General features: G+C 41.6%; 2 protein-coding genes across 7 annotated transcripts in view; one reads left to right on the top strand and one right to left on the bottom strand.

Moving 5' to 3' along the window:
* The window catches only part of Ctnna3 (catenin alpha 3), a 1,580,538-nt gene that overhangs the window by 914,742 nt on the left and 639,083 nt on the right, over window positions 1–26,713 (bottom strand). The window lies entirely within an intron of this gene.
* The window catches only part of Lrrtm3 (leucine rich repeat transmembrane neuronal 3), a 159,230-nt gene continuing 139,647 nt past the window's right edge, over window positions 7,131–26,713 (top strand). The window contains exons 1-2 of one of the 2 annotated variants that reach the window (XM_029482777.1): window positions 7,131–7,297; window positions 8,024–9,558. In XM_029482777.1, coding sequence (XP_029338637.1) covers window positions 7,273–7,297; window positions 8,024–9,558 — 1,560 coding nt within the window. In that variant the 5' untranslated portion in view covers window positions 7,131–7,272. Of the gene's footprint in view, window positions 7,699–8,023; window positions 9,559–26,713 lie in introns of both variants that reach the window. The other variant, XM_021173459.3, reaches the window with a different exon arrangement.

The following is a 26,713-nucleotide window of genomic DNA, read 5'->3' as shown; positions in this document are numbered from 1 at the left end:
CATAATAAATAATCTGCTATTTTCTCATGTATTCCTGAGAATATTTTGAAGTTGTCAAACTTAACCCCTAGAATATTTAAGCCAATTTCTTTTATATCTTGTCAGTATGCAATTTTTACATTTCAGTTTGGATTAAACGATTTGGTTCCACTCTCCTCCAAAGCTAGCCCTAACCTTCACCCCTCTCTAGGCCATCTGAATATAAATACAGGTTTAGAAGGGTTTTTTTCCCTAGTCATTTTATCATCTTCTATCCTTAAAAATCACACGATGATTGAGAGTCCTAATATCATAAAGCTGCTTTCAATGTTGACCGTGGTGGCCTGAAGAGATGGTTCAGCAGTTAGATGTGTGCACTGCCAAATGGGTACTCCTGAAAACATACATACAGGTAGCATTATATGGGCTGAATGGATTATATTTGGGCATACATATCCTAGACATATACTTATATGCATGCAATAACAATTAATTTAAAAGAGAGTCCAAAGGGATACAGTGGAGGTCTTGGAGGAAGAAAAGGGAAGGGGAGAGTATTGGAGAGTATTGTAATCAATATACTATCAAAAGATAAAATGAAAATACAAAAATGAAAGTGTGTGTGTGTGTGTGTGTGTGTGTGTGTGTGTGTGTGTGTGTGTAATGCCCTTGCAGAAGATGGAAGTTCAATTCCCAGCACACATGTCAGGGAGATTCCCAACTATTTGTAACTTCAGTCCCCAGTGCCCTCTTCTGGGCTCCATGGGCATCTGCATCCAAGTACACACTGATACACACACACTATAAGAATAAAGTGAACAGTAAGACAGTCCTGTGCTTGGTAGTTTACTTCTGGAGTCTCAGCAATTGGGAGGCTGAGGTAGGAGAATTTCGGTTCAAGAACTGTCTAAGCTACATACATCATAAGATCCTGCCTCAAAAACATAATATAAAATTGAATACATAAACCTAAAATCTCATGAAATTAAATAATGTATGAGTCATAAATCGAGATTTAATTCCTGTGTTTTGAACTCTTGACCTTTCTCCTAAACCTTGATCCATGAAAGCTATCAATGGCGTCAGTATCCTCCAGATTGCTGAGCCTATATTCCTTAGTTTTAAGGACTGAATTTGGGAGAGTTGGCTCAGCAGCTTAGAGTGTTTTCTGTTCTTCCAGGGGACCATTTGTTCTGAGAACCAACGTCAGGGAGGTCAGAACTACCACTACCATAGATCCAGCTTCCTGGCTCTTGGCACCCTCTTCTGGCTTTTGTCAATACCCTCCTTCATGTGTATATACCCACCCAGAGACATAAATGCATGTTAGTAATTTTTTTAAGAAAGAAAATCTCCCTTAAAAATAAAGTTAAAGATTTAATTTCTCTCATTATTCCATGTCTGTACTTCTAACCCATTAAAAAATTATTTGTTTGTCTAAAATATACACAGAGGGGTGCTGGGGAGATGGCTCAATGGTTAAGAGCATTGACTGTTCTTCCAGAAGTCCTGAGTTCAATTTCCAGCAACCACATGGTGGCTCACCACCATCTGTAGTAGGATCTGATGTCCCCTTCTGTTGTGTCTGAAGACAGCCACACTGTACTCATAAATAAAATCAATAAAAATAAAATAAATATACAGAACTCAGCCGCTTCTCCTGCTACCACACTGGCCTGAGTTCCACCACCTTTCCCCCTAACCTGTGAGAGCCTCCTTATTAGCTTCAACCCTGGCCTCTGCTGCAAGAACAAGGCCAGGAGTGATCATTTTAGCCAATGTGGGCTACAGTAACAAAATGCCTTGTGCAGTACAAACAATGGGTTCCAATGTCTCAGAACTTACAGATCTAGACTAAAAGTGTAGCAGATCTGACTTTCTAGAAAGAAAGCCTAATCATGACATGCATACAGACCCACTCTCCTGCATCCTCACACTGCTTAGAGCCGAGGGAGAAGAAACAAACACAGCCACGCCTCCTCCTACTTTATCATCCCAGCAACCTCATCATGAGTGCTCCAACATCATGGTCTTCTAAGGCTCCATCTCTAAACACCATCACACTGGCAATAGGGATTCTATATATGAACTTGACACAGAGGAAAGTCTTGAATCCATGCCAAGGATCCTTTAATATACAGCCTTGTTAAGACATCCATTCTGAGAGGGTGGAAAAGCTCCCTCATTCCTGAGTAAAGCTAATATTCTTACAACAGCGTACACATCCCTCCATATTCTGGTACCTAGGAGCTCTGTGGCTTCATCGCTGTAATCTCTGGGGTTGTCATATTTACTGAAGGCTGGTTGTGCTTCTTGAAGTCCATCAAACATATGACCTGTCTCTACCTGGGGGCTTTACACCAGCCATTCCTCACCCTTGTTGAGTCTTTGGTTTCAAGCCCATCTCATTCTTTAGTTTGCTGAGGCCATTTTCCTATTGTCCCTAACCACCCTGCTTAAAATCATGTCTCTTGGCTTGCACACCTAACTGTCCTCCTATTTTTCTTTCACCCATAGTCCAAATTACATATGGTAATTTGGTAACAATGTGGTAATAATGTGTACTTTACTGTGACAAAATGCCTTCAACAGAGCAATTTCTGAGAGAAAAATGTCGACTCGGATTCACCTTTTCCAAGGGTCTCCGTCCATCAGGTGGGGAAGGCATGGTGTGCTTTCTGGCAGAGGATTCTGTGGCAGAGGTTCTTCAAATCATGGCAGACTGGCAAGAAGAATTGACGGAGGTAAAGACTGGGCTATAGCCTTCAGGGCCCTAAATTCGGTAACCTTTATATTGGCCTACCTATTCTTAAAGGTTCCATGGCCTTCCGATCAACAGCACAAGTTAGGAAAATGGTAATCAAAACATGAGCATATGGGGCATTTCAGATTCCAAGTCAGCATGACTAATGCCCTACCTATAATGTAAGTTCCAGACAGTGTAAACCTTTATTTTGCACACTGATATCCACCTATTTGCAATAGTGTCTAGTACATAATCATATCCAGACTATTTATTTATTTACTGAATCAATGAAATCTCTGGAGCCAGATATCTTGAAGAATACCCTATTACAATCTCATTTTTTTACAACTTCATATTTGGCAATCTGGCTTCACATTGAACTAAAAATTGGTGTCATATATAATAGACCCTTGATTTATTTACTCAATTTAAATAAAATGTGTTCTGATATTCAAAGTAACGTAAGTGCAATAAAAAAGTGTTTAGATAGAGGACATCATGTTTTATAATTGTATAAATCATAAGATCTGAGATGCATTTGGGGAAATTTAAGTTGTTGGGTAGTTTATGGTTGGTCCTCTCTGTGATGGCGATGGCAAAGGAAGTTACTAAACACATTTTGGGCATAATTTTGTCTGTGTTGAAAGGCAGACAGAAACAATCAGCTGGCTTTCAGTCAACAACTATAAAAAAGACAATGAAAACCATACAAGAAAATCAGTAGAATTTGCTAAAATATAGTATTTTACTTTTGAATGACTATTCGTCTTTAGAACAATTTCCATAGCCTTTAGGGATGAGAACATGGATTTGAATGTGATTTCCACTTTGGGATTTTTTTTTCCTCACTGATGATCTTCCCTCTTCAAGAACTTTGCCACCTTCAACAAGAACAAACCTAGAGGGCTGGCAACCTATGAGCTGGTGCCAAAGGAGGGACCACTCAGAGCACCTTAACTCAAGAATGGCAAGAATACCTCTGAGGAAGAGACAGGTGGTCAGCATTGAGTGAAATAGCAATTTCAAGAGCCAGAGAAGGAGCCAGGAGATCAGAGCCATGAAGCAAGACGAGGTGGGGAGCCAAGATACCAGAAACGTGTTTGAAAATTAAAAATGAGGTGTGTAATACAAGACAAGGTTACTTGTCACTAATAACCCAAGCAAATCTGTCCCTTGGAAAGCAACATGAGATAATTGCATACCCGTGAACTTCTGTCACAAGGGCGGGGGAAGCACACGGACAAGTGAGCAGCCCTGTGCAGCTGTTAGCCAAGAAAGATGTCTCGATAACGACTTCCCAGTGAGAAGGAGGAAGGGTGAGCAGGAAATTCAGTGGCTTTCAATGCAGAGGAATGAGAAAGAAGCTATAAATATGATTCGCTTTAGGCTTTTTTTTTTCTTTTTTTGAGACGTGCAAGTTGTGAAAGTCCCATTTGGGATGTTAGGTAATGAAGACTCAGTGTTATCCTTCTGGACTGTGCTGAGTTGAAGGTTTCAAAGCATGTTTACTATTCCTGTGAAACTTATGGTTTGACTATGAAGATCAGTGCTGTCCCTGGCAAGAGTGAGGACCTACTAGTCGTCTCGTTTTCTCCTAACGCTCACACACATCATTTAAGGGTACTTCCCTTGCTGTTATTTCCAGTCTCACTAATAGAGGAAATCTCTAGACTCAACAAGGAGTGTGTAAAAGTAGCATTACATATGTTGTTCCTTCTAGAGCCTGAAATCCTCCCTCCCTGTTATTGCTCTGATATGGACTCCTCTTGGGACCTGATGGTATACCAGATAGACAGTAAATGAACCAGGAATAACATGTGGCTTTGTGTTGAGAGTCCTGGATGTATTTATCCACTCTCCTCAACACACCTAGGAACAGGGCTGACTCTTGACAGCCACTTAGTACACATGCATCCTATTAGATGTTTGTCAGAGCCTAAAGATGGTAAAGAAAGGGTAATCAGGAACTAGGTCCCAAAGAGAGAATCACGGATAGAATTTGTGATACATCATGCATGAGTATAAAAATGCCATCATTAAACTATGTATAATTAGTGTATACTACCAAAGGTACATAATAAAATATTTCAATATATCTTATAACATAAAAAGACTACCATTACACAATAAACTTATAGTACAGCTATTGTGGATACTGACTAAATGTATTATGCCTCTGAGATGTGTCAAGCACTGTTGTGTGAGACACAGAAAGTGATCGCTTAGAAGACACATCTCAATAAGACATCTCCATTTTCTCTCCTTTTTACTGAGTTTCTTAAATATCCTTGCCCATCAAAAATGTAGCCATCTCATTGGCTGCATTCATGAGGAAAACCTACATTTTCCCATGCCACTGTAGCTGGTCTTAAACCCAAGTACCTACAGCAGCATTAAGAGGACTTAGTAGGTAGAGAGAGAGAGAGAGAGAGAGAGAGAGAGAGAGAGAGAGAGCGAACATGAGCATATGAAAATGAATCAAAAAGGGTCAGAAGGTTTAGAGGAGGAGTTGGAGGGTAGATTTGATCAAACTATGATATATGCACATATAAAATTCTCAATAAAAAGGAAAAAGAAAAAAGTGATGCCTTCCATCCCCTTAAAATAGAATCTTGGGAATAGAAAAGGAAATGATTTTTAATAAGCTTTAGATACAACAACAACGTGTGTAAGTTCAAGATAATCACTACACTATCAATAACATAATAGCCAAGGCCTATGCCTATGACCCCTTTGATTATCATGATTAGCATTTACCAAACTGCTTGCCCCTGGATAATATCTCATTGAGATGCAGCCAATATACCTAGTGTAAACAAGACAAATGTTTTAAAGAATAATAATTATTTACAGAAATTGGCGAACCCCATAAGGCCACGTGTCATGCTTTGCTTTGGGATAAAGAAACATCAGGCATCAGATATTACACATAGTCCACAGAACTAAAACATTAATTTTAAATAGAAAGTGGAGATGATAAAGGCATGAGAATCTCCCCACTGGTCATAACATAAAAACTGCTTGCCGAATTAGTTCTTTGTGAACAGTTAATACGGGCAGCATTCAATATTAAAAAGCAACCTCTGTACTGGTAGCAGAGATAATACTTGCTCCATGTCTGTGATGCCCACGGAAGCTAAGCACTTTGGGATAGCAAGACGACACAGGGCTGAGCCCAGGGTCTTGTGTTCAATCCCAGTACCACAACCACAGACCAAGACGTCACTTAATCCTCAGCATATGCCTATGATGTAATTTCTCTATCGTGTGCAATTTTTCAGGTGAGAACATGGAAGCACAGAGAGATAAGTAAGCTGTACAAGGTGATGCAGGGGCTCAATTTAGCAAGGATGAGCCTGCATAGACCTAGAGTCTCTAGAGCTCTGTACATCTTCCCTACCCTGGTCTATCTCAATGGTCACCAGATTCACTGAGCACAGAGATGCCCCTTAAAAGGAACTGGTGCCTGGTGAAGCATTGAAAGACATACTTGTTCTGCCTGGAAGCTCTTGCTCCTCCCGGCCATATCCTGGAGCCTGGACCCCATTTAAGTCTCAGGTCCTTCACCTTCGAAATGTAGATGGCAGTGGGACCTGCAGGCTGGTGACTTGAACGAAGAAACAGGATGAAGCCTTCGTTTAAAGGACTTAGAAAGCACCCAATAAATATTATTAATGTGATAAATAGGAGCAACATCAATAAGCCATGAACCAAAATGATCTTGGGGTCCTAATGCTAGCACTAAAAATGGTTTATTTCTCTTCTGATAAAAAAAGAAAAAAAAAAAAAAAAAGCCCAGAGCAACCAAAACAAGCCATAACGCAGTCATAAACATTACACCAATTATATCTTTGGTGGGAAAATCAGAAAAGCCATTAGCCCTATTAATTTGTGTGTCATCAGTCATTCTGTCCATTGCAAAGCCAATGTAGTCTAGCATTCTGAGACACCTTGCATAATATAATCACGGTGACTCCGAGAGGTCAAACAGGCACGCTCTGAACGCGGTTTTGTGAAGAGCTCAATAATTCATTTTATAAATTTCTGCTCAAAGCCTACGCTGAGGTTAAGAAAAATTGACATTCAATCTGTGAACTTAACGTCAAGCTCGAGAAAGAAAAAAGGAAAAAACACAACTCTAGGAAGCACATGTTTGTCGATTAAGCAGACGCAGACAGTTACAGGCGTTGCCAAATTGTAAAACAAGACTTGGGTATCACGGAAAATGTTGCTAGTTATTGATTACGTTGACCATTCACTTCCTATTGAGCCACCCAAAAGAACCATTCATTTTCCAGCAGAGCCTGCTCATTTGCAAGATAAAAGAGAGCCAGCTCTGCACATGCCCATAGTGTTCCCCACCACTGGGGGCAGCTTTACATAAGACTGCATTCACTGAAACCGAAGCAACAGTCCGAGCGGCTTACAGAATGACAGTCTGCGGGAGTGAGCTGAGAGTGTGCTCGGAACCCGGCTCTCCTGCCTTCTGGGCTCCAACGCAGCTCCGAGGCTGAACTGGGTGCTCACCACCACGGGTCCGCCGGACTATGGAATACAGATGTGGCAGCACAGGTAGCCCCACGTTGCCTAGAGGAATACATTATGGGTTTTGAGAAGAAATTGTAGGAGCCAGTTTTTTTTTCTTTTTTTTTTTTAACACACACACACACACACACACACACACACTGTAAAGATGCAAGAACGTAATATCCATGAAGATCCTATTACCTAGGAAGACTCGGATGTTTTGCTGCGAATGCGGTGTTGGGATTTATTTGTTCTTGGAGGGTTCTGCATGGCTGGTAAAGAATAATGTTCCAAAATCGGTCCATCTCCCAAGGGGTCCAATTTTTCTTCCTGGGTGTCAGCGAGCCCTGACTCACTCCACTGCAGCTGACAGGGGCTGTCATGCAGGCGGCCCCTAAGCCAAAGCAAAAGACCTAAGGACGACCTTTGAACAATACAAAGGATGGGTATGTTTTGATATTTTTCTTCTTTCCTTCTTAAAAAAAAAAATTGAAAAAATCCTCTAAGTCTATGTAATAATTCTGCTTTAATTGTTTTAAAGATTATCTTTCTCTGGTCTAAGACTATAAATTCAATTATCAGTGGATACATTTCCTTGTTTAACTGATAGAAATATACAATATCCTTATATTACAAAGATGATATTTGATGCTAAATGGTATCTAAATGTTTACATTTCTGAATGTGGAAATAGACAGCTAGTTTTGCTTGGTTAAAAAAAAATGCATTTGTTTTGGGGGGATAACTTTTCTAAGTTGTTTTTATTTCCAGGTTTCAATGTAATTAGGCTACTGCGAGGATCAGCTGTAGCAGTGGTTCTAGCACCCACTGTCTTACTGACAATGCTTTCTTCTGCTGAACGAGGATGCCCTAAGGGTTGTAGGTGTGAAGGCAAAATGGTATACTGTGAGTCTCAGAAACTGCAGGAGATACCCTCAAGTATATCTGCCGGTTGCTTGGGTTTATCCCTTCGCTACAACAGCCTCCAAAAACTTAAGTATAATCAATTTAAAGGGCTCAATCAGCTCACCTGGCTCTACCTTGACCACAACCATATCAGCAATATTGACGAGAATGCTTTCAATGGGATACGCAGACTCAAAGAGTTGATTCTGAGTTCCAACAGAATCTCCTATTTCCTTAACAACACCTTCAGACCTGTGACCAATTTACGGAACTTGGATCTGTCCTATAATCAGCTCCATTCTCTGGGATCTGAACAGTTCCGGGGCTTGAGGAAGCTGCTTAGTTTACACCTCCGCTCCAACTCACTGAGAACCATCCCGGTGCGGATCTTCCAAGACTGTCGCAACCTGGAACTTCTGGACCTGGGATACAACAGGATCCGAAGTTTAGCCAGGAATGTCTTTGCTGGCATGATCAGACTCAAGGAGCTTCACCTGGAGCACAATCAATTTTCCAAGCTCAACCTGGCCCTGTTCCCAAGGCTGGTGAGCCTTCAGAACTTGTACATGCAGTGGAATAAAATCAGTGTCATAGGACAAACCATGTCCTGGACCTGGAGTTCCTTACAGAGGCTCGACCTGTCTGGTAATGAGATCGAAGCCTTCAGCGGACCCAGTGTCTTCCAGTGCGTTCCCAATCTGCAACGCCTCAACCTGGATTCCAACAAGCTCACATTTATTGGACAAGAGATTCTGGATTCTTGGATCTCTCTCAATGACATCAGTCTGGCTGGGAATATATGGGAATGCAGCAGGAATATCTGTTCCCTGGTAAACTGGCTGAAAAGTTTTAAAGGTCTGAGAGAGAATACAATTATCTGCGCCAGTCCCAAAGAGCTGCAGGGGGTTAACGTGATCGATGCGGTGAAGAACTACAGCATCTGTGGGAAGAGCACTACCACAGAGAGGTTTGACCTGGCCAGGGCCCTCCCCAAGCCCACATTTAAGCCCAAGCTCCCCAGGCCGAAGCACGAGAGCAAGCCTCCTCTGCCCCCCACGGTGGGAGCTACCGAGCCCAGCCCAGAGACAGATGTGGACACGGAGCACATCTCCTTCCATAAGATCATCGCGGGCAGCGTGGCCCTTTTCCTGTCGGTGCTGGTCATCCTCCTGGTGATGTATGTGTCCTGGAAGCGGTACCCCGCGAGCATGAAGCAGCTGCAGCAGCGCTCCCTCATGCGAAGGCACCGGAAGAAGAAACGGCAATCGCTCAAGCAGATGACTCCAGGCACCCAGGAATTTTATGTAGATTATAAACCCACCAACACGGAGACCAGCGAAATGCTGCTGAACGGAACGGGACCCTGCACCTATAGCAAATCAGGCTCCAGGGAATGTGAGGTATGAACCATTGCGATTTAAAAAATAATAATAATAAAGGAAGAAAAAATAAAAGAAAGAAACACAGAGAGCGCGCTCTTAAAGGCTGGGAAATAAGGGGGTGCTTTATTGAACTCCGCTGTCTGTCAAGAGAACACGGTGCCCTCCCCTCCCCCTCTCTCTCACTATGCTGGCAAGGGCCTTCCCTGTCCCTCGGAGTGTGTTCATAATACTGGTCATTTTTCCTCTCATAAATAATCAACCCATTGAAGTTTAAATACCACAACCAATGCGGAGCTAGAACTCCGGTTTAACACCATGCCTAGTGTCTAAGACTCTTTATGGATTTCATTAACATAACATTTGTTTCCAGATTAAAAAAAAAAAAAAAACTTGTTTCCCCCTCCCCACCCCCCATGATGCTCACACTGGCTCTTCTTCTTCATCTGAGAGGCTCAGAGCTCCAGCTTAAGGTGGTGTGCGCTTTAGCAAATCTGGGAGTGGGGGGTGGAGGGAGTGATCCCAGGACCTTGGAGGGTTGAATGCATTTGAGGAGATGACTGGCTTCAGGCACACAGTAGAGAGTGAGAAACAATGCCTGCCTTATCAAAGAAAATCCCGGAAAACTCTCCACAGAGGGTGGTGGGTTACAGCAGATCCCTGGGCAGTTTCTAGGGCTTCAGAAATCACAACCAGCCAAGCGCAGGGACGGGTGGGTGTCAGAGGGTTAAGATGCCAAAAGCAGATGGCTGCCACACACAAGGAGACCCTGAGAGCACAAAGTTTGAGCCTTGCACTTTCAGCTCAGATCCCCCCCACTCGCACCCTCGTGGCTGTGGAATAAAACTAAAAGGGGTCACCGTCGGTTTCCCTCTGCCTGTGTGTTCCCTAAACATGTTGATTCATTACACAACCAAGTCAGGAAATAAACACATCCCTCCTCCGAGGAGGAAGCAGATAGTCCGCTGGAAGGGAGGGAGTTTTCAGAGATGAGGTTTGCTAATAATGCAAAGTGCTCTCTGCAAGCTGGGACTTTACCAGGATTTATCTCTTTGCTGCTTCTTTCCCAAGACCCCAGTGCAGTTCATAGAACCCTGAGCCCTGTGACGTCCTGTTCAGGGCTTGTGAGGCTGTCCTGTGCGTCCTATGATGTGTTCTACACAAACCAGACCCCTAAGGACTGACACTTCATTCAGCTATCTGAACACGCACATGCTTCCCCAACATTATCCTTTAAAAGGATGCTCCTGGTAACACCTTCGTACATGGAGCATGGAAAGGGGGATGGTGGGGTGGGGAGAGACTCACTGTGACAGCTTGTCTTTGCTTTGCTGTTGTTGACATCACTGTGTCTCTGTGTTCATCTGTATTGTAACTCATCCATCAGTACAATTCTGTATAGAACTGGCCTGACAGCCTGCACGCTGCATGCATGTTTTTTATGTCATTGGTGAAAGTCTGTCGACTGCAGCGTGGGTATCATGCCCTCTGTATTTATGGGGTTTCAGAGAAATATATTTATTTTTTGCCACCCCCTTTTGTCCTCTTAGATGAGCAGTTTCGGTGTGGGTGCAGACCGTAATGATTTTGCTTTCTGCATTAAGGACGGTTCACCTTTCTGACCGTCCAGGCCTCCCATCTTTGACCACATCCCTAGTCTTTCAGAACAGTTGCTGCAAAATAATAATAATAAAAGCCATGAAAAAGTGAATGGCTATTTCTTACTGGCATTTTTTTTTTATGTATGTAGAGGATGGAGGTCTTCTAAAGGCTGAAAGGGAAAGATCTAGACAAGTCAGTGTGAAGTATAATAATAGCAGGGGATCCAGATTATTAAAGCCATACTTCTATTCAGCATAAAGAGGAGCAGCATTTCGAGGGGACTTGCCATCAAGGTGCTTTGATGAGACCAGGCATTAGCTCAGGAAAGTATCACAAGTACAATATGTTTACCCATGACTAACCATTGAGTATACATTTATTAATGCCAAATGGCCACAGAGCCCCAATGGGTCAGTAATGCAGACACAGCTTACGGTGTCAGGGGCTGGGGGGCCAAACCCACTGAGACGCTCTTCACTGAAATTGTAATTTTTACTTTTTCTTTTTCTAGACTGTCAGTAAATACATATTCCATCTAAAATTTTTTTCCTTTGGTCAGCCTCATTTTTATCTGTACTATGAAGATGACTGTAATAATTAAATGCACTGTTGAAGTGGAAAAGGCCCATTTCTATTCTTTTACTTGATCCTCTGCCTTATGTATCATGGGAACAAATTCCACACATACACACACTTGGAATATATATATATATATTTTTTTTTCCAAGTATGCCATTGGAATGTATAAAACCTGTTTGCTGTATTGAAAAGTATTTGTAAGGCTCGGAACCACTTGGTGTGTTAAACTGATTTAAGATTGAATGAATGACCAACATTTTGAAGGCTGTTCATTTTCAATGCCTTAGAGATTTGCCAGACAAATGCTTTAGAATAACAAAACACTTTTTGATTGGGGCATGAAACTGCAGGGGGGTGGGGGGAGTTGGCAACACGTGTTTCTCCTTAGTTAAGGACTCTTCTCCAGCTGTCAGAATGCCCCGAGAACCAATTTGTGCATCTTAGGGCGAGAGTTGTTTCTGCACTATTGTGTCGCCCAGAGAAGCCAGGTGGCAAGTGTCCTCCTGATCAGAAATGACTGTCCTTGTATCTGCCCATGGCACTTGTAGACTGTATGCCATGCTTCTACGTTTTATATGTAAGTATTTAAAAATGCACTGCATATTGGAGAAGAATCCTTGGCTATTCTTTTTTTTTAATTGCAAATTTACATGAACTGGTGCGTTTCCCTCAGTTAAGGGAGCGTTCTGACCTGTTGAACTGTTCTGTGGAGACCCCTGGCTGCAGGAGTCTTTCTGCCTTTAAATGCTTTCTCAAAACAGAGAGGAAGTGGAGTCCATTCTTTTGGACTGAACGTTTGTGATTTGTGTTTTGTGTTTGTTTCTCGTTTATTTATTAACCCCGGTACACACTGTGCTGAAGCAGGCGTGCTCCGTGCCAGAGAATTTTAAGCAATGTTATGCAACATATAATCATTTTAAGTGACTTTGTACCTTCCAAGGATGTTGACATGACATCTTTCCAAAGATTTTTAACCATTTGTTTGTATGTTTGTTTGTTTTTCTTTTTAAACTTGGTTTGGTGAGTCAACTATATAAGCAGATACTGGCAATGATGCTTTCTATAGAGTAGCACTGTCCTCTAGTGGCTAGTCCAAGTAACTACAGCTGTTCGCACATTTTAGCGTCTTGGTTTTTGTCTTTTGTGAACTTATTGGCAGCATAGGTTTCTCTGTGCATCATACTGATTGTTAACTTTGTTATGAGGTATAATTATCATCCTCATTATCAAATATGTGAATGTATATTCACATTTCTCAGTGGTACCAGAAAGAAAAGCCATAACATTGGTATTGAGAGCTAGAGAAATAAATACCCAAAGACACAGAGCAAGCCCTAAGGCAGTAAAAATAGATAAGAAACACTTGAAGCATTTGTTCTCAACGATATTAGCCCAAGTCGTCTGTAATGTTTTCATTAAAAGTGCTACTTTTTTTTTTTTTTTTTTGGTCAGGATTCTGAAATAGAGTGTAACAGGCTTGGGGAACCAGATCCCTGCATTGCTATTGAGGGAATCGGGACCAACTCTTGCTTGTCAGTAGTTATAGGAGAGCTATCCATAGGAGGGAGGCCTCCCCTTCAGCATCAGAACTGTTCTCCAGTTTGTCGACCATGTCAGTGACCTGTGCTTCGCCCCCGGGCTTTCCCCCTCCTTCCTCCTCTGCTGCTAGCTAAACAGTGGTGCTATTAGCCTCTCTGACAAGGGTGGTACAGTCTTAGAGGCACTGATTCATGGATAATGAAATTACGCTCTCCCTCTGGGGAAGGGGAAGGCAGCATCACATGCGCAGCCTTGCCAATGGATGTCAGGATGCTGTGGGTGCGCCGAGCATCTCTTCCTTTTGTCGTTTACCAATAGGAGAGCACAAACTGCTTATTTTAAATGTGGATTTGGACTAGCATCAGATAACAGTGTCAGCCCATCAAGCTGGAGACAGAATGAGTCCTAAACACAGCGAATGAGAGTTGAGCCATGAAATATGAAAAATTCAAAAGCCAAATTGTTTGTTTGTTTTTGCCCAGCCCGGGGTTCTAACTGGGATCTGGATCTGTAGCAAACCCCTGGTACCTTGCTGTCCTCGTGTGTCCTCTTTTCCATGTGTATTAAAAACAAAACACAAGGAAACAAACAAACAAACAAACAAAGGGCATTGGGGACAAACCATATGCAGGAAAATTACTATCAGCAAAATTGAATAACAAACCTTGTAAGAGAAACAGAATGCGTGGGTATTAAATACTGTGTGGTAAACGGCTCTTCAAAGCTAATCAAATGCCATCACCCTAGACACACAGGGAGAAGTCGCAATGTCCTCAGCCACAGTAGTCAAATGAACTGGACCTGATTTCTACTCAACCTCCAAAGTCATTGGCGACTTGGAGTTATTGGATAGACTATTGTAAAAATACCACAAAAAGAAACTGAAAGTTAATTGTGTCTCACATGTGGGAAAAATATCACAGCAGTGAGTGACAGAATAGAAGCCCTAGAAGTCAAGATGCAATCCCAGTCTCTCTGACACTTGCTAAGTCAACTCAGGTACATTTCTTGGCTTTCCAAAATTTGAAGACACCCACGCATTAGATTAGTTTGCAATAATGACTGCTCACAGCTATCGGGAAAGTGAGTGTGAAAAGCTTTGTTTTTTTATAAAGTGGTCCTTCCCTGTGTGTGTGTGTGTGTGTGTGTGTGTGTGTGTGTGTGTGTGTGTTTAAAATAGCACTTAGTGAGATGCTCTACTGGGCTTGCTTCCGCTCTGTGTTTGGTACAGGTCAAAGAAAAGAATCATTTTGCATCAGTGAGTCTAGAACTTTTGACTCCCACAAAGATTAACATCCTTCATCTTGAGTTTTCTCATATCCATCTTGAGGAAGGAAAAAAACCCACAAGATTTTATTAATAATCACATATATGTGGATATGGTATATAACATATATATGATAAATATAGCAGTACCAACCAGAGAACACTGAAGCAAAAACTTATCAAACTAAATAAAATTTTGATCTGTACCTTATCAGCCAGAGGCTTTCCTTGTTGATTCGGCTTGCCTTCCTCTCCTGAGCATGACTGACTCTGTTGACTTTGTACTGACAAATAAGCTTCCATGGCAAGATGGCCCTGCTTCTGAGCAGCACTAGAATGGACCATATGTGTTCTGCAAGCTTAGCACCTGTCACCAACCACGTGGCTCACATCAAGGCTTCCATCCCTTACAACCTTGGAACGCACAGCGCCAGAACCAGTTTACCTTCACTAGTAACTATGGGCATTGGCAACCAGGGGGCTGTCAAAAAGAGGCATAAAGAACAAGAGATTCCTCTTATTCCTTTTACCTCTTTAATTCCTTTTATTGTTAAAGCAAATAATTAATCAGAGAAAGACCACAACCCCACTCCCCATCTCACTGAGTAAATGGTTAACTCATGTGGAAACTGTTAACTGTCTCTTTGCTATTTGGGTTCCCGGAACACATCGAGAGAGCAGAGAGAAGACCCCAGGGTTTTAAAGAAATATTTTGTTGGCTTCACTTCCAAGGGTGACAGGTGAAATAAATGTTCCTGAGTGAGCTCTCCAAATCTTGTGAGGAGCGACCCGGGAACATAAAAAAGATAGGGATCTCTAGGTCACAACAGAAGACCGTCATAGTTTACCTATATTAGGACCACTGTCTAAAAGCAGGGACTCTGGGACCAACATGGCCCATCTCAGGAGAGACCAGAGAACCTTCTTCTGTCTTGTCCTTCCCAGCAGGTTCTGAAGTAGGAATTAAACATTTCCTGACAAATCTCTGCTATTTTCTTACTATTGTTGGGGGAGGGGGGTCCTTCCTAAAAGATTCTTTATTTTTACATCTGTTGCTCATACATAAATTGGAATTCCCTTTGCAAAAGAGCCCACTATTCTGACATTACATACACAAAACTTGTTTACAGCATATACATCATTCCACAGATGGAAGAAAGCACCAATTACCCAATAGAAAATGTATTTACATTAAATATTACAGCATAAAGGAAACGAAAGGCCAACTGATCCTTCTATCTTTGCTCTAAAACTTGCTAAATATCTCTATAGTGTTTTCTGATTTTCAGTGGAGAGAGAGAGAGAGAGAGAGAGAGAGAGAGAGAGAGAGAGAGAGATGATACAATTGAATTGCCAGTCTTGCAAATACAAAAACTCTCTGCCTACCCAATTAACTAGCTCAGGACAAGCAGTAAAGGTATCAACTGTATTCCATCAATTAGAAGCATCAATAGCAGAGTTTTGTCTTCTTGGGTATGAAAATGTTTTTTTGTTTGTTTGTTTTGGGGGGGATTTTTGGTTTTTGGTTTTTGTATTGGTTTTTTTGTTTGTTTTGTTTTTGTTTTTTGGCATCAAAGCAAAGACTACACACATTCAGCAAAGGCAGTTTCTGTTGAAGATTATCTCCCGTATCCATCTTCCATCAAAAATCATAAGGCTTCGTTTAAATGTAATCCTTACTCAGCATCCTTGTGGCTACAGCTTATTGATGAAGTGGAGAGACCCATCGGACAGTGGGTATTGAGCTCACAGGAGCTCAATGTTAGCATCCTGTGGAGTTTTGTGGCTTCGCCGGACTGTTTCGCTTACAGTTTTCCTTGCTGGTCTTATTGATCTCTCTCACAATTCTCTCTCCTTGAACGCAGGTAATCAGAATGTCAGAGCGAGCATTAGAGGAACCAGGGTAGGCCATGTGCTGTTGGACAGATGCAGTAGCCTTGGAGACTGGTAGAAGTGACAGGCTACTCTCCAATGGCGATAACATAAACAATGCTCTTCAAGGTTGCCATCAACTTAGGGAAGGATTTTGACCGACGTGCCCAGAGATGTAAAGGACAGAGCATGACTATTTTGTTTGAGTTTGTCTGCCTTATGGTCCTTGGAAGTCAAAGCAATTTCTGTGCCTTGGGAGGTAACCAGAAGACTTAAAAATGGGTGATATGGCAGGAGATGTGTTATAAAGATTTTCTGTCTCCCACCAAGCCTGTTATTTGGTATATGATGATGCTAAAAGATCCATACCCTATAGATCCATACCCTATAGATCCCTACCCTATAGATCCATACCTTACACCTGTTCTGCTTTATAGGACTTCCCTAAAGTAACTCCTGACCCATTCAAACAAGGCATCGTGACCCAGGTTACCCTCCTTCCATTCTCTTCGGTTCATGATTTCCAGTGATTTGCTCATGAGGTGTCTATCTGCTAGTGAAGTGTTAACCTGCTAGTCATGGATGCTTCCCAGCCTGGCATCCTCTCCACCCCCTTCAGCCATTAAAAGGCACCATGCACTCCATTCTAAGTTGTTGTTTATAGGTAGGATTGAGTCGTAAAAATGTAAAATTCTACATATACTTTAATGGGCTCTACTCTGCCCGTTTTTATGGTTTAATACACTTTGATGTGTGGGGTCTTTATTAGTTTACTGTAAAATGCAAAAACATCAAGGTAGCTATAAATTACAAGGGAAAGGTCATGGTGGATTTTTTTTAAACTGTTTATAGACTCTTCACATATTTAATTTAAAACATAACCCCAGTGATGGGTATTCTATGACTTACCCTCTTGACTACTAACTTGCCCTCCAAGGCTGTCATTGGAATCAGGGATCTCACTTTCACATCCCTTCCTCTCTCTCACTTTAGAGGTTTTTGTTTTGTCTGCAGCATGGTTGAAATGCTCCTTTCTCGGTGCAACCTGGAGTCAGGTGTGAAGTTATCTCCCTTTGACCTTCCTGGCCTCCCGTGACTTTTGCCATTTAGGAAGATCATGTGTACTGAAATCCCTCCTACTCGTGGCTCCTTATGCCTGGGTGCATGCCTCTTCCCAAATCCAGGGCAAATGTCCCATCCGAGGATCCAAGAGCACCTCCTTGTGGGAAACTCGGTCACTCATTCATCCACAATTACCATGTTATGCCTTCTTTCTCCTCCACGCCCCTCCCTGAAGAAGGAACGTGGACTGCTGCTCCTTAAAGAACTACTTTGAAGTCGTGTCCTGGCATCTGATTAACTGTATGGCTTTAAGTTTTAGCTTCTTTGTTAAAAAAAAAAAAGTATTCATAAAATGACAAAACCATTACCAGGCAGCTGCAAAGGAGACAAAAGTCGGTGCGTTTTTAGACACAATTATGTGTTGGTATTTTTGTCTTGTTTTTGTTTTTAAGTCATGTATCATGTATTACTTAATTGGCTAGTCAAAAGGTACCTCTTCATCATAATGTAAATGAGGGCCCAGGACAGACTTGACAGGGAACAGTGACTTTTTTTTTCTTCATGCACCCGAATATCTAGGCACCCTCATGCGTCTTAATGCTCAAATCCCAATAGAGTTTTAATTAGAATGAGATTTCTATTAAACTCAAAAGGAAGGCTCTAAGCTGGGGTAAATTCAGACATATTTTGGTAAGTGACTGTTACTGAAGCCATGTGTGAGGACAGTCCTCGGCCTCCAAAGGAAGCCAAGCTACCTCTCTACCTTCCCCATCTCTGATGTAGGCTGGTTCTCGGATCCCCAAACCATCTCAGCTCTTGTAGGATGCAGCCAATTCTGCCTCTACTCACTCTAGACCCCTCCCTGGTCACAACTCCCAACCCCCTTTTCTGTCCTTTAAACCTGTGACAGGAACTATGTCACATGCTGCCCCATGCTTGAGGTCTTAAAATGCTGGTGTTGGTCTTCTGAGCAAACAGATTTCTCTTCTTAATTCTTCCAATGTGGTTTGGTACAGACACTTCCAGCCATTGTGATAAAGTTACTGTTGCAAACAAACCAGAACAAACATGAATTCGTTGGCAGCTTTATTGCATCAGTCTAATGTTAATTATATATTATATGCAATGTATTATATATAATCATACATATTATATATCATATATTATATCCTATTCTTCTGCATATAATATTCCCATTTTATCACCGAAGCAATTTCAAAATCTATTCTTTTGAAAAAGTGGACTATAACCGATTACATTCAGATGTAAAAATTATTTCTATGTAGGCAATGATCTGACAGTGGCTTTTGCTTATGAAAGTTCTCAGGACTTTCAATATTTTCCAGGGCATTTGAAAGTGAAAAACAGTTTTTAAAAAAGCAAGGAATAGCATTTTATTTAAATTACTGTACTTTGTGTTCCTGAACTTGGGAGACCGGGCTTCTCTTGGAGCACTTGTTCCTGGAAAAGGTCCTTTGATCATGAGTTTAGATGGCTATTTATCTTGGTCATTGTGTAGTTCCTGCTTTGGGCACATTCTGAGGCCTCCCCTCTCTTCGTGCTTGGAGCAGGTTACCCTGCCATCTCCCTAGGAGCTAGGCTGCAGGTCCACAACTGTCTGATCATATACATCTCCAAAGAACGACAATTGGAGGCTCCAAATTTCAAAGACTTGTGGCAGTATATTCATCTTTCTCTTCATCTCATGAAAAAAAATTCAAGTATGCAGAAAGCATACGAATCGCACGGAACCAAAAGCCACCTATGGCTGAGTCTCCTTCATCCCTCCATCCCTGACTCCTTTCTCCCGAGAGCCTTCTCTCTCATCTCCACGGTGGGTGTTTTCCTTTTCATCTCTCTATCCAACTTTTATTTGTAAGCTTATCTACACAACTTGAACACCTACCTTCAGATCATAATAAAAGGAAAACAGTAATGATGTTTAATCTCTTAGTAAAACCAATAATTAAAATGATACAGTCTAATAATTTAATGAAATAGAGAGTAAAATATTCTAGTTGTATTTAAGATCTTTGAGGCTCTAAATGAAAAACTATAATTTTGTAAATTGCAGCTTGATTCAGAGTAGAAAGCACATGCTCTCTAGTCTATGTTTAAGCCATGTTTTAGTTCTGGTTTGTAAGGTAGGGCAGAGTTGGGCTATTGTTTCCCAGGTGAGGTGCTGCTCAGGTTGGGGACAGTGGCAAAGGTTGCCATCAGCAGAGCAGACTGGTCTTGGAGACATTTGTAATGGGAGGGCATCAATGGAGCCTTCCCTTTCTTTGTAAACACCACAAAGATCTCCAAGAGCCCCGCAGTGTGTTTTTCCTGCTGTCTGCCTGGAATTCTAAGGAAGCCTAATCTTAAATCTTCTAATAACATTGTCCCTTTGTCCATCTTGTTCCATCCGCCCAAAGGTTCTAGTACAATCAGTTCTTCCCTTTTTAATCCAGTCCCCCCTTGCTTCAGACAGGTCTAAAGGCTACATTATCATTCTTTCCAGTTCTTACAAACTTTAACATCCATATTAAAGAGGAGAAAGCATAGGAAAGGTTGGGTTTTAAAACGGTTTTTATTCTCAGTAATGAGCCACACTTAGACTAACTCAGGTTAGAGTGCCTCTGCGTAGCCTGAATTCCTGCAGCAAATGTTGTTCTGAATTCTGCTTTAACCTCTTTCCGATGAACACAGTTGCATGAAATATCAAGTGATCAAATGAAGGCTCCAGGTGATTAGCTAACCTGTAGCCAGTCATAGGGGCAAGAAACATTCTGGAAACACCCAGCTGCCAGGCCCCCAAATCATTTCCCAGAGGTTAGATTTGTATAGAACACTGTTAGCCACAACAATCTCTTGGCATTCCACTCCTCGAAGATCCAGCAACACATTGTGCAAAAATGTTGAATGGTTAGCTCCTTCCCAGTTGGTTGTCTGACCTCACAGTGGCCCACTGGTGAGTCCACAGATGGGGGAAGAAACCCAGTCTGGTCTTTTATTCGTATTTCAATTGTTGCCAAGTACAGATACCATCTCTGGTGATGGGACTAAGCAACTTAGGTTTCTAAGTGTTCCTGTGCATGCCAGGAAAGACATGCTTCCTGCTGTATGTCTTGGTGCCAAGTGCTGTGAAGAATGCAGCCGAGCTTACTCCTGGGTTTTAGAGTTCATTTTCCACCTGTAAGGAAAGGGGGAAAAAAAGAGAAGTGGCCCAACCCTCATCCAGAGCACAGAGGGAAGGCCATTTAGGAAAAAAAGAAGTCCTCTGTGTATGCAGGAAGGTGCTTCACAAGGCAGACAGCTACACCACAGTAGAGACAACATTTCCTCAGCTGATTCAGTTCATTAAAATGCACAGTTACAACAGGCTTCCTTAGAGCCTGCAGCTGAATGACCAAAGTCTCCATTTGCTCCAATGTCACACGGAACGCTATGAGTCAAACATACTGCCCAAACACAATTCAACTTGCTAAAACCCAGCCCTGTGAACACCACATACATTCCTCGGGCACATTTTAAAAGACACCAGCACAATTTACCACAGAAGGGGAGAAGATGTTTGCAGGCAGGCAGCAGCAGCAGCAGGAGACTATCCTAGCTTGCTCTCAAAGTAGTTTTAAATATAATTCTCGGATAGATCTGAGGACCTCTTTATCTCCAAAGGTATGGGATTTGCATATGACAGACAGCCTCCATCGGCTTCAGGGATTTAAGAGTTAATGGAAACTCAGAGGCCACAAAATCTATTTGTCAAGTAAACTGCAGAACGCAGGGGCAGCCTGCAAGGCTCATTTGCAGACATCCTCAGGATGAGCCTGGGAGGAGGGGTGCTAACAGCTGCAGCCTTCACTGCACTGGCCCGTGCCAGCCAGAATTCAAGCTGAGTGAGTCAGAGCATGGCTCAGAGAGGGGGCTGGCAAGTGAAAATAAGAGGGGGGGAAAATTAAAAAGACAGTAGTAGTTTTAAGATGCAAGTACTCCTGAAATCAGCCCACCGGTACTGGCAGGGTCACATTCACATAGGCGTGACCTGTAGAATTTTAAAGATATTCCAATCAAATCACAGCATGGAAGACTTGCTTTTATTCCCTGGTGTCAGTGAGAGCTGGAGTCATGTCCAGCTTTTGGTTTTGTTAGACTACTAGCCTGAGGTATTGCTAGTTCTGCCATCTGTAAAAGGCCACTTTATGACCCAAGACGATTCTGAAAGTAAGCAGAGACAAAGGTACCAAGTGAGCTGAAAAGACCTCTGCCCACTCTCACCGAGTGTTTGCACACAGAGCAGCTAGCTGACTTTTATGGCAAGGTGGATAGCCCGACATTAAATGTTGAAGTTGCCAATACAGCAGTTTGCCACGATGGCTAAATGTTCCTTGATCAGTCATCACATCAGACAGCAGATAGGAGAGGCATCTTCCAGCAACTCGAGAGCCCCCTGCGAACAAACTTTAATAGATTTCTTCCGCTATGGTGGTTTTGCTTAGCACTGAAGAAGCAATCTAATGCTGGTGTTAGTTCTACTCACAATAGCATCCCTATTTAATCAGCATCACCTGAGAAACTGCAGCTGCCATCTTTCTAATAATCCCCTGTAAAGCTTGGTTGGGATGCTTTTCCTGTAACTCAAGTCCCCTCCACTGTTAATTTTGTCCTCAAACCATCAATATGTCATATATCCCCAAAGTCACTGTTCTTTCTACTAATGCCAAGTCACATGGCCAGAAGAAGTTGCCACCTAGTTGATTATTTTTAAGTTACTTTATTTGTGAGTGAGTATGTATGTGTGTTTGTGTGTGCATGTGTCCCAAGGCATTTGTGTATATGTGAAGGTCAGAGGACAACTTGCAGAAATCAGTATATTCTTGTGGCAGTTTAACTTGTTTTCTCCTGTCATGTCAGTTCCCACAATCAAACTCAGGTTTCTGTGTTTGTCTGCAAGCATCTTTGCCCACTATTGAATCATGTCCCCAGACCTATAAAACTATTTTTTTTTTAAACATAGTTGGTTTCTGGTGTGAAGCCAATGTAAACAGTTGGAGAAACATATCACAATATTAATATTTATATTTTAAAATTTTAAACTCAGTGTGATATGATAGCTAAAATGAAAAGAGAAAACTCTCCGGAGAGATCTGTGATTGTTATCTCCATGATCTGGGATTCTCTGAAACAGACCTGTGGGGAAGCTACATTTATTGTCTTAATTGGCAGGGAAAACCCAACCCCTGTAGGTAGCACCATTCCCTGTCTGGGATCCTGGACTGTGTAAATGAAGATGTAAGCCATAGCATGCATACAACCCTCTCTACGTCTTCATTAGGGACATCCTGGAACCAGTTCCTTCAGGCTCCTACTGCCTTGACTTCCATACCACAACAGGCTGTGCCTTAAATGCTAAGCTAAAATAAACCCGTTCTCCCTTGAGTGGCTTCGATTAGAATATCTGTCACAGAAGCAGCAACAGAAACTAAGACACAGTGTAAAAGAATTCCACTAGACATTTGCTTACCACGCTCCTACATTTCAGAAAAGGTATGGATTTTTTTTTCCAGAAGGCAATTGTAATGTAAGAGGTCAAAGAATATTTGGGACTCAGAGCCCAGACCACTGGCAAAGTCCCTGTGTTATGTAGCTATTTGAAAATTTATATGATCGAGCAGCAAGCTCCCTTTTCTTCGGAGAGAAATCTGGTGTGAACCCTTCAGAGGAGACCTAGTAATAATCCATTTCAAAGACTCAGAAAAGAACAGAGATGCAAAGCAGCTATAAAGGTTTCTAAACAACGCAGGATCTGTGAGTTGGTATATGCTTAATGCGGGTCTCACTGAGCTGCTATGCGGATTCATTAGTTAATTAGTTACTTAATGACTTTGAAGTGTTAAGTCTTATTAGATGTTTCTTTACACTTTAACACATGTGTGAGAGAAATTACTCTGAAATTAGAAACTGACTATACGATTCAAACACGTTGGGTCTTCCCATGGTATGCTTCAATGGTCTTTCTTGTTCTGATTATTTTTTTTCCCAGACAACTCATTATAAGCCTATTAGACCCTAGCTGTATAGTTTTCAGCACTGGCATTAGCAGTGAACACCCAGCATAGCCTTGACCAACCCTCAGACAAAGATGCTATTTTGTAATAATACAGCAACACGTTGCTTTCACATGAAACAGAGTGGTGAGTGCAGCTTTGTACATCTCAGGAAGGTAAATACTCCGTTGGGTAAATCTGAGAAGAATTAGAAAATGAGAAGTTTCCTTCCCTTCACTGTGATAAAATACCCAGGCAAAAGCAACTTAAGAGAGAAGGGGTTTATTTGGCTCTCAGTTCCAGGTCCCAGTCTATTGTTACAGGGAAGTCAAGGTAGTGGGCACTTGAATTAGTAACATTGCATCAACAGTGGAGAGCACAGAAGAGTGAATTAATGTATGCAGACTAATGGGCTCACTCTCTTCAGTCAATCCAGGGCTTAACAAGGTGAACTGCTACTATCTAAGTGGGTCCTCTCTTCTCAATTAACCCAACTAAGAAAATCCTCACCGACCTGTCTACAGGTCATCCTAATCTACTCCGTTCTTTCTTGAGCCTGCTTTCTCAAGCTGATTCTAGATTTAGTGAAACCAACAGTCAAAACGAACCATCACAGGAAACACTTGAAACCAATGGTAACTATGTTGCTCTTTCAGCAATAGCAAAATGAGCTTGTCTCCTCTAGCTGGGAAGATAAAAAATGGTAACAGTGTTCTTTGTGTTTCAATTTGTGGCAGACATGTTTATTATTTTAAAAAAGAGACGGGCATACCTACTTTTCATGCCCTTTAATGGATGACTGAGCACATTGGTATTTTCTGTCCCCCTTCAAGAAACGACCTTCCCCTTGTCTTCAGCCCCTCATTCCTCCAGCCATTCCCTCATCGCCAGGGGTAGATGCAATTCAGGATTTTATAGAAGTGAAATTATAAAGTGGCACCTTCATATGACCCCGTCCCTCTTTCAGGCTCAACAGTATATCTTTCTGAGATACTGGTGAGAGTAGCTGTAGACCTATGGGTTGTTTTCTCCTTATCTTGCTTTTTTCCCTCCTCGCTATCTACCCATATGCCACAAAATTAATCACTTTCTTATTCAAAGAGCAGAAAGCTATGCTACTGTCCATACGACTACAACTATATACCTAGATAAATGTCCTATCTTGTGTATTCCGCAGCATGGGCAACTGGGAAATTACTAGAGACAAACATCCCTTAGTCACATTTATCTTTTTGCACTAGCAAATGAAATGTGATCACAAAATGCATGTTTTGTTTAGAGGAATCTGGCTATGTTCGGAGTCTACTTTAAGAAAAGCACTGCACTGTCTTTATTTTTTCATTTACATTTGTTCTGTTGTTCTTGTTTTTTTTTGTTGTTGTTGGTTTTTTGGGTTTTTTTTTTTTCCATCAAAGCTTATATCCTGCCCAGCTTAGCTTTTGTCTCAGGCCTCAAACTTTTAGAAAAGGCAGCCCCATCTAAGACTAAATATATTTTTAGAAATCAGGAGATATGCTTCACACAAAGTGTTAATGCCTAAATCATTAGTTCTCTAAGGCACAGCCCCAGGACAGTGTATAACACAGAGGACCAATTACTCTCTGATTACTCTCTAATGAGGTCCCTTGTAGAGCTGTATTTATTGATGTGCTATGAGGTCCCTCTACACCAAAGAACTCTAAGAAACAGAATCCCTGGACTCAAGGCTGTATTTACAAATAGAAGATTATCAAAATTATTTAATGACATCACAAAATAATCCCTTTATAAAGACCAATGGAGAAAGGATGAATAGTTCTACTTCTAAATGGCCTGATCGTTTTTCACAAAAGTAATCTTCTGTCTCCCCTTGCCCCACCCCTGCCTCTCTTCTAATAAAAAAAAAAACATTAAAATAATCAGACATAATCCTAGGAACTGTTCAGGACTTTATAGTTCATGGTTTGGGACTCTTTTTCTTTTCTTCTTTGTTCAACTATCTTCACCTTTAAAAACAAACAAACAAACAAACAAACAAAAAAACAGTCCTAGTGACCTGGCATGTCCTTGTGCTAATAGCCAGAAGTCCATCTCTGTGTCCTAGCATTATTTGTTGAGCAAGAGGAAACAAATTAAGCATGGGTGATGTTGAAAACAGAGTTTTGTTCAGAAGCGTAACTAATGCTGCCCCATAGAAAGGGAGGCAAATGTAAGACTCGGCCAAATCGCCACGGTCTGTTTGGGTAGAAGACAGGTCAGGACCCTGGATCCTCTTACACAGATGCCAGCAAGGACAAAGGCATAGCCTCGGGAGAGGAGCCTTGATGGGGTTTTTGGAGGATCCCAGGGAGTATATCCCTGGAACAGAAATGATTTTCACCAGAATTAAGAGGAAGTGAGAAAAGGGCAGCTCTAGTGGCTTATCTTTAAAAGGCTATGGATGAGTGATACCAAGGCCTTGTTTATTATGAAATAATATGCCATACTTTTAATGTTTGCTGTAATTTAATCCACATACCAGAATTCAGGTCATGAATGGCTAACAATGTTTTCATTGGACAGTCCTGATTTAAGGAAAACCGACTTGTAGTAAAGTAGATAAGATCTTTTATAAAACATCAACAACAGCTCTTGATGAGTTCAGGCAAGATATCAATTAATTCAAGAAAATATCCTATCCCTTAAAGGGTCATTCCAGTCACTGCCATTGTATCGAGCTGCCAAACAGACCATTTGTCTTACCTATGGGCTCTTCCCAAAGTTGCTGAATGACAGACCATGGCTTGCATAAATAATGATTTGGGCATTGACAATGTGTGTGAAATATATTACCTATATAAGAAAGTGATATATAAGTCATTATGTGAGATAATGCCATAGAGAACATCTTAAGAGAGCTATGCTTAGTGTATGGTCAAAGATATTTTATATTGAGCAAAGTGGACAGAAAGAAAGAATGTCCCGCCAACGGCTAGATCAAGAGTGGGATGACAGACCAACCTAGACACGAGACACAGTGGCTCATTTTCAAGAAAACAGAATGGTTACTATACTTGTTTTCTGACACTTTGTGAATATTGGCCCATGCTTGTTTCCATGGTTTTCAATTAGCGTTCTACTTGAGAGGGCTTAATTAATGGGTTATTTATCTAGGAGTTGTTTCTTTGTGGAGATGAACTGTAGGAGACAGCTTGGCTCCTTTTCTTTCTGATATGTATCTATAGGAAGTGTGCCTCAGAAAGAATGAA

The sequence above is a fragment of the Mus caroli genome, unplaced genomic scaffold (genome assembly GCF_978045245.1).
Source record: "Mus caroli unplaced genomic scaffold, Mus_caroli_1 scaffold_9, whole genome shotgun sequence".
NCBI classification, from domain to species: Eukaryota; Metazoa; Chordata; class Mammalia; order Rodentia; family Muridae; genus Mus; species Mus caroli.
The sequence above is the reverse complement of the archived record's forward strand: the minus strand, read 5'-3'. Positions and strand labels throughout refer to the sequence as shown.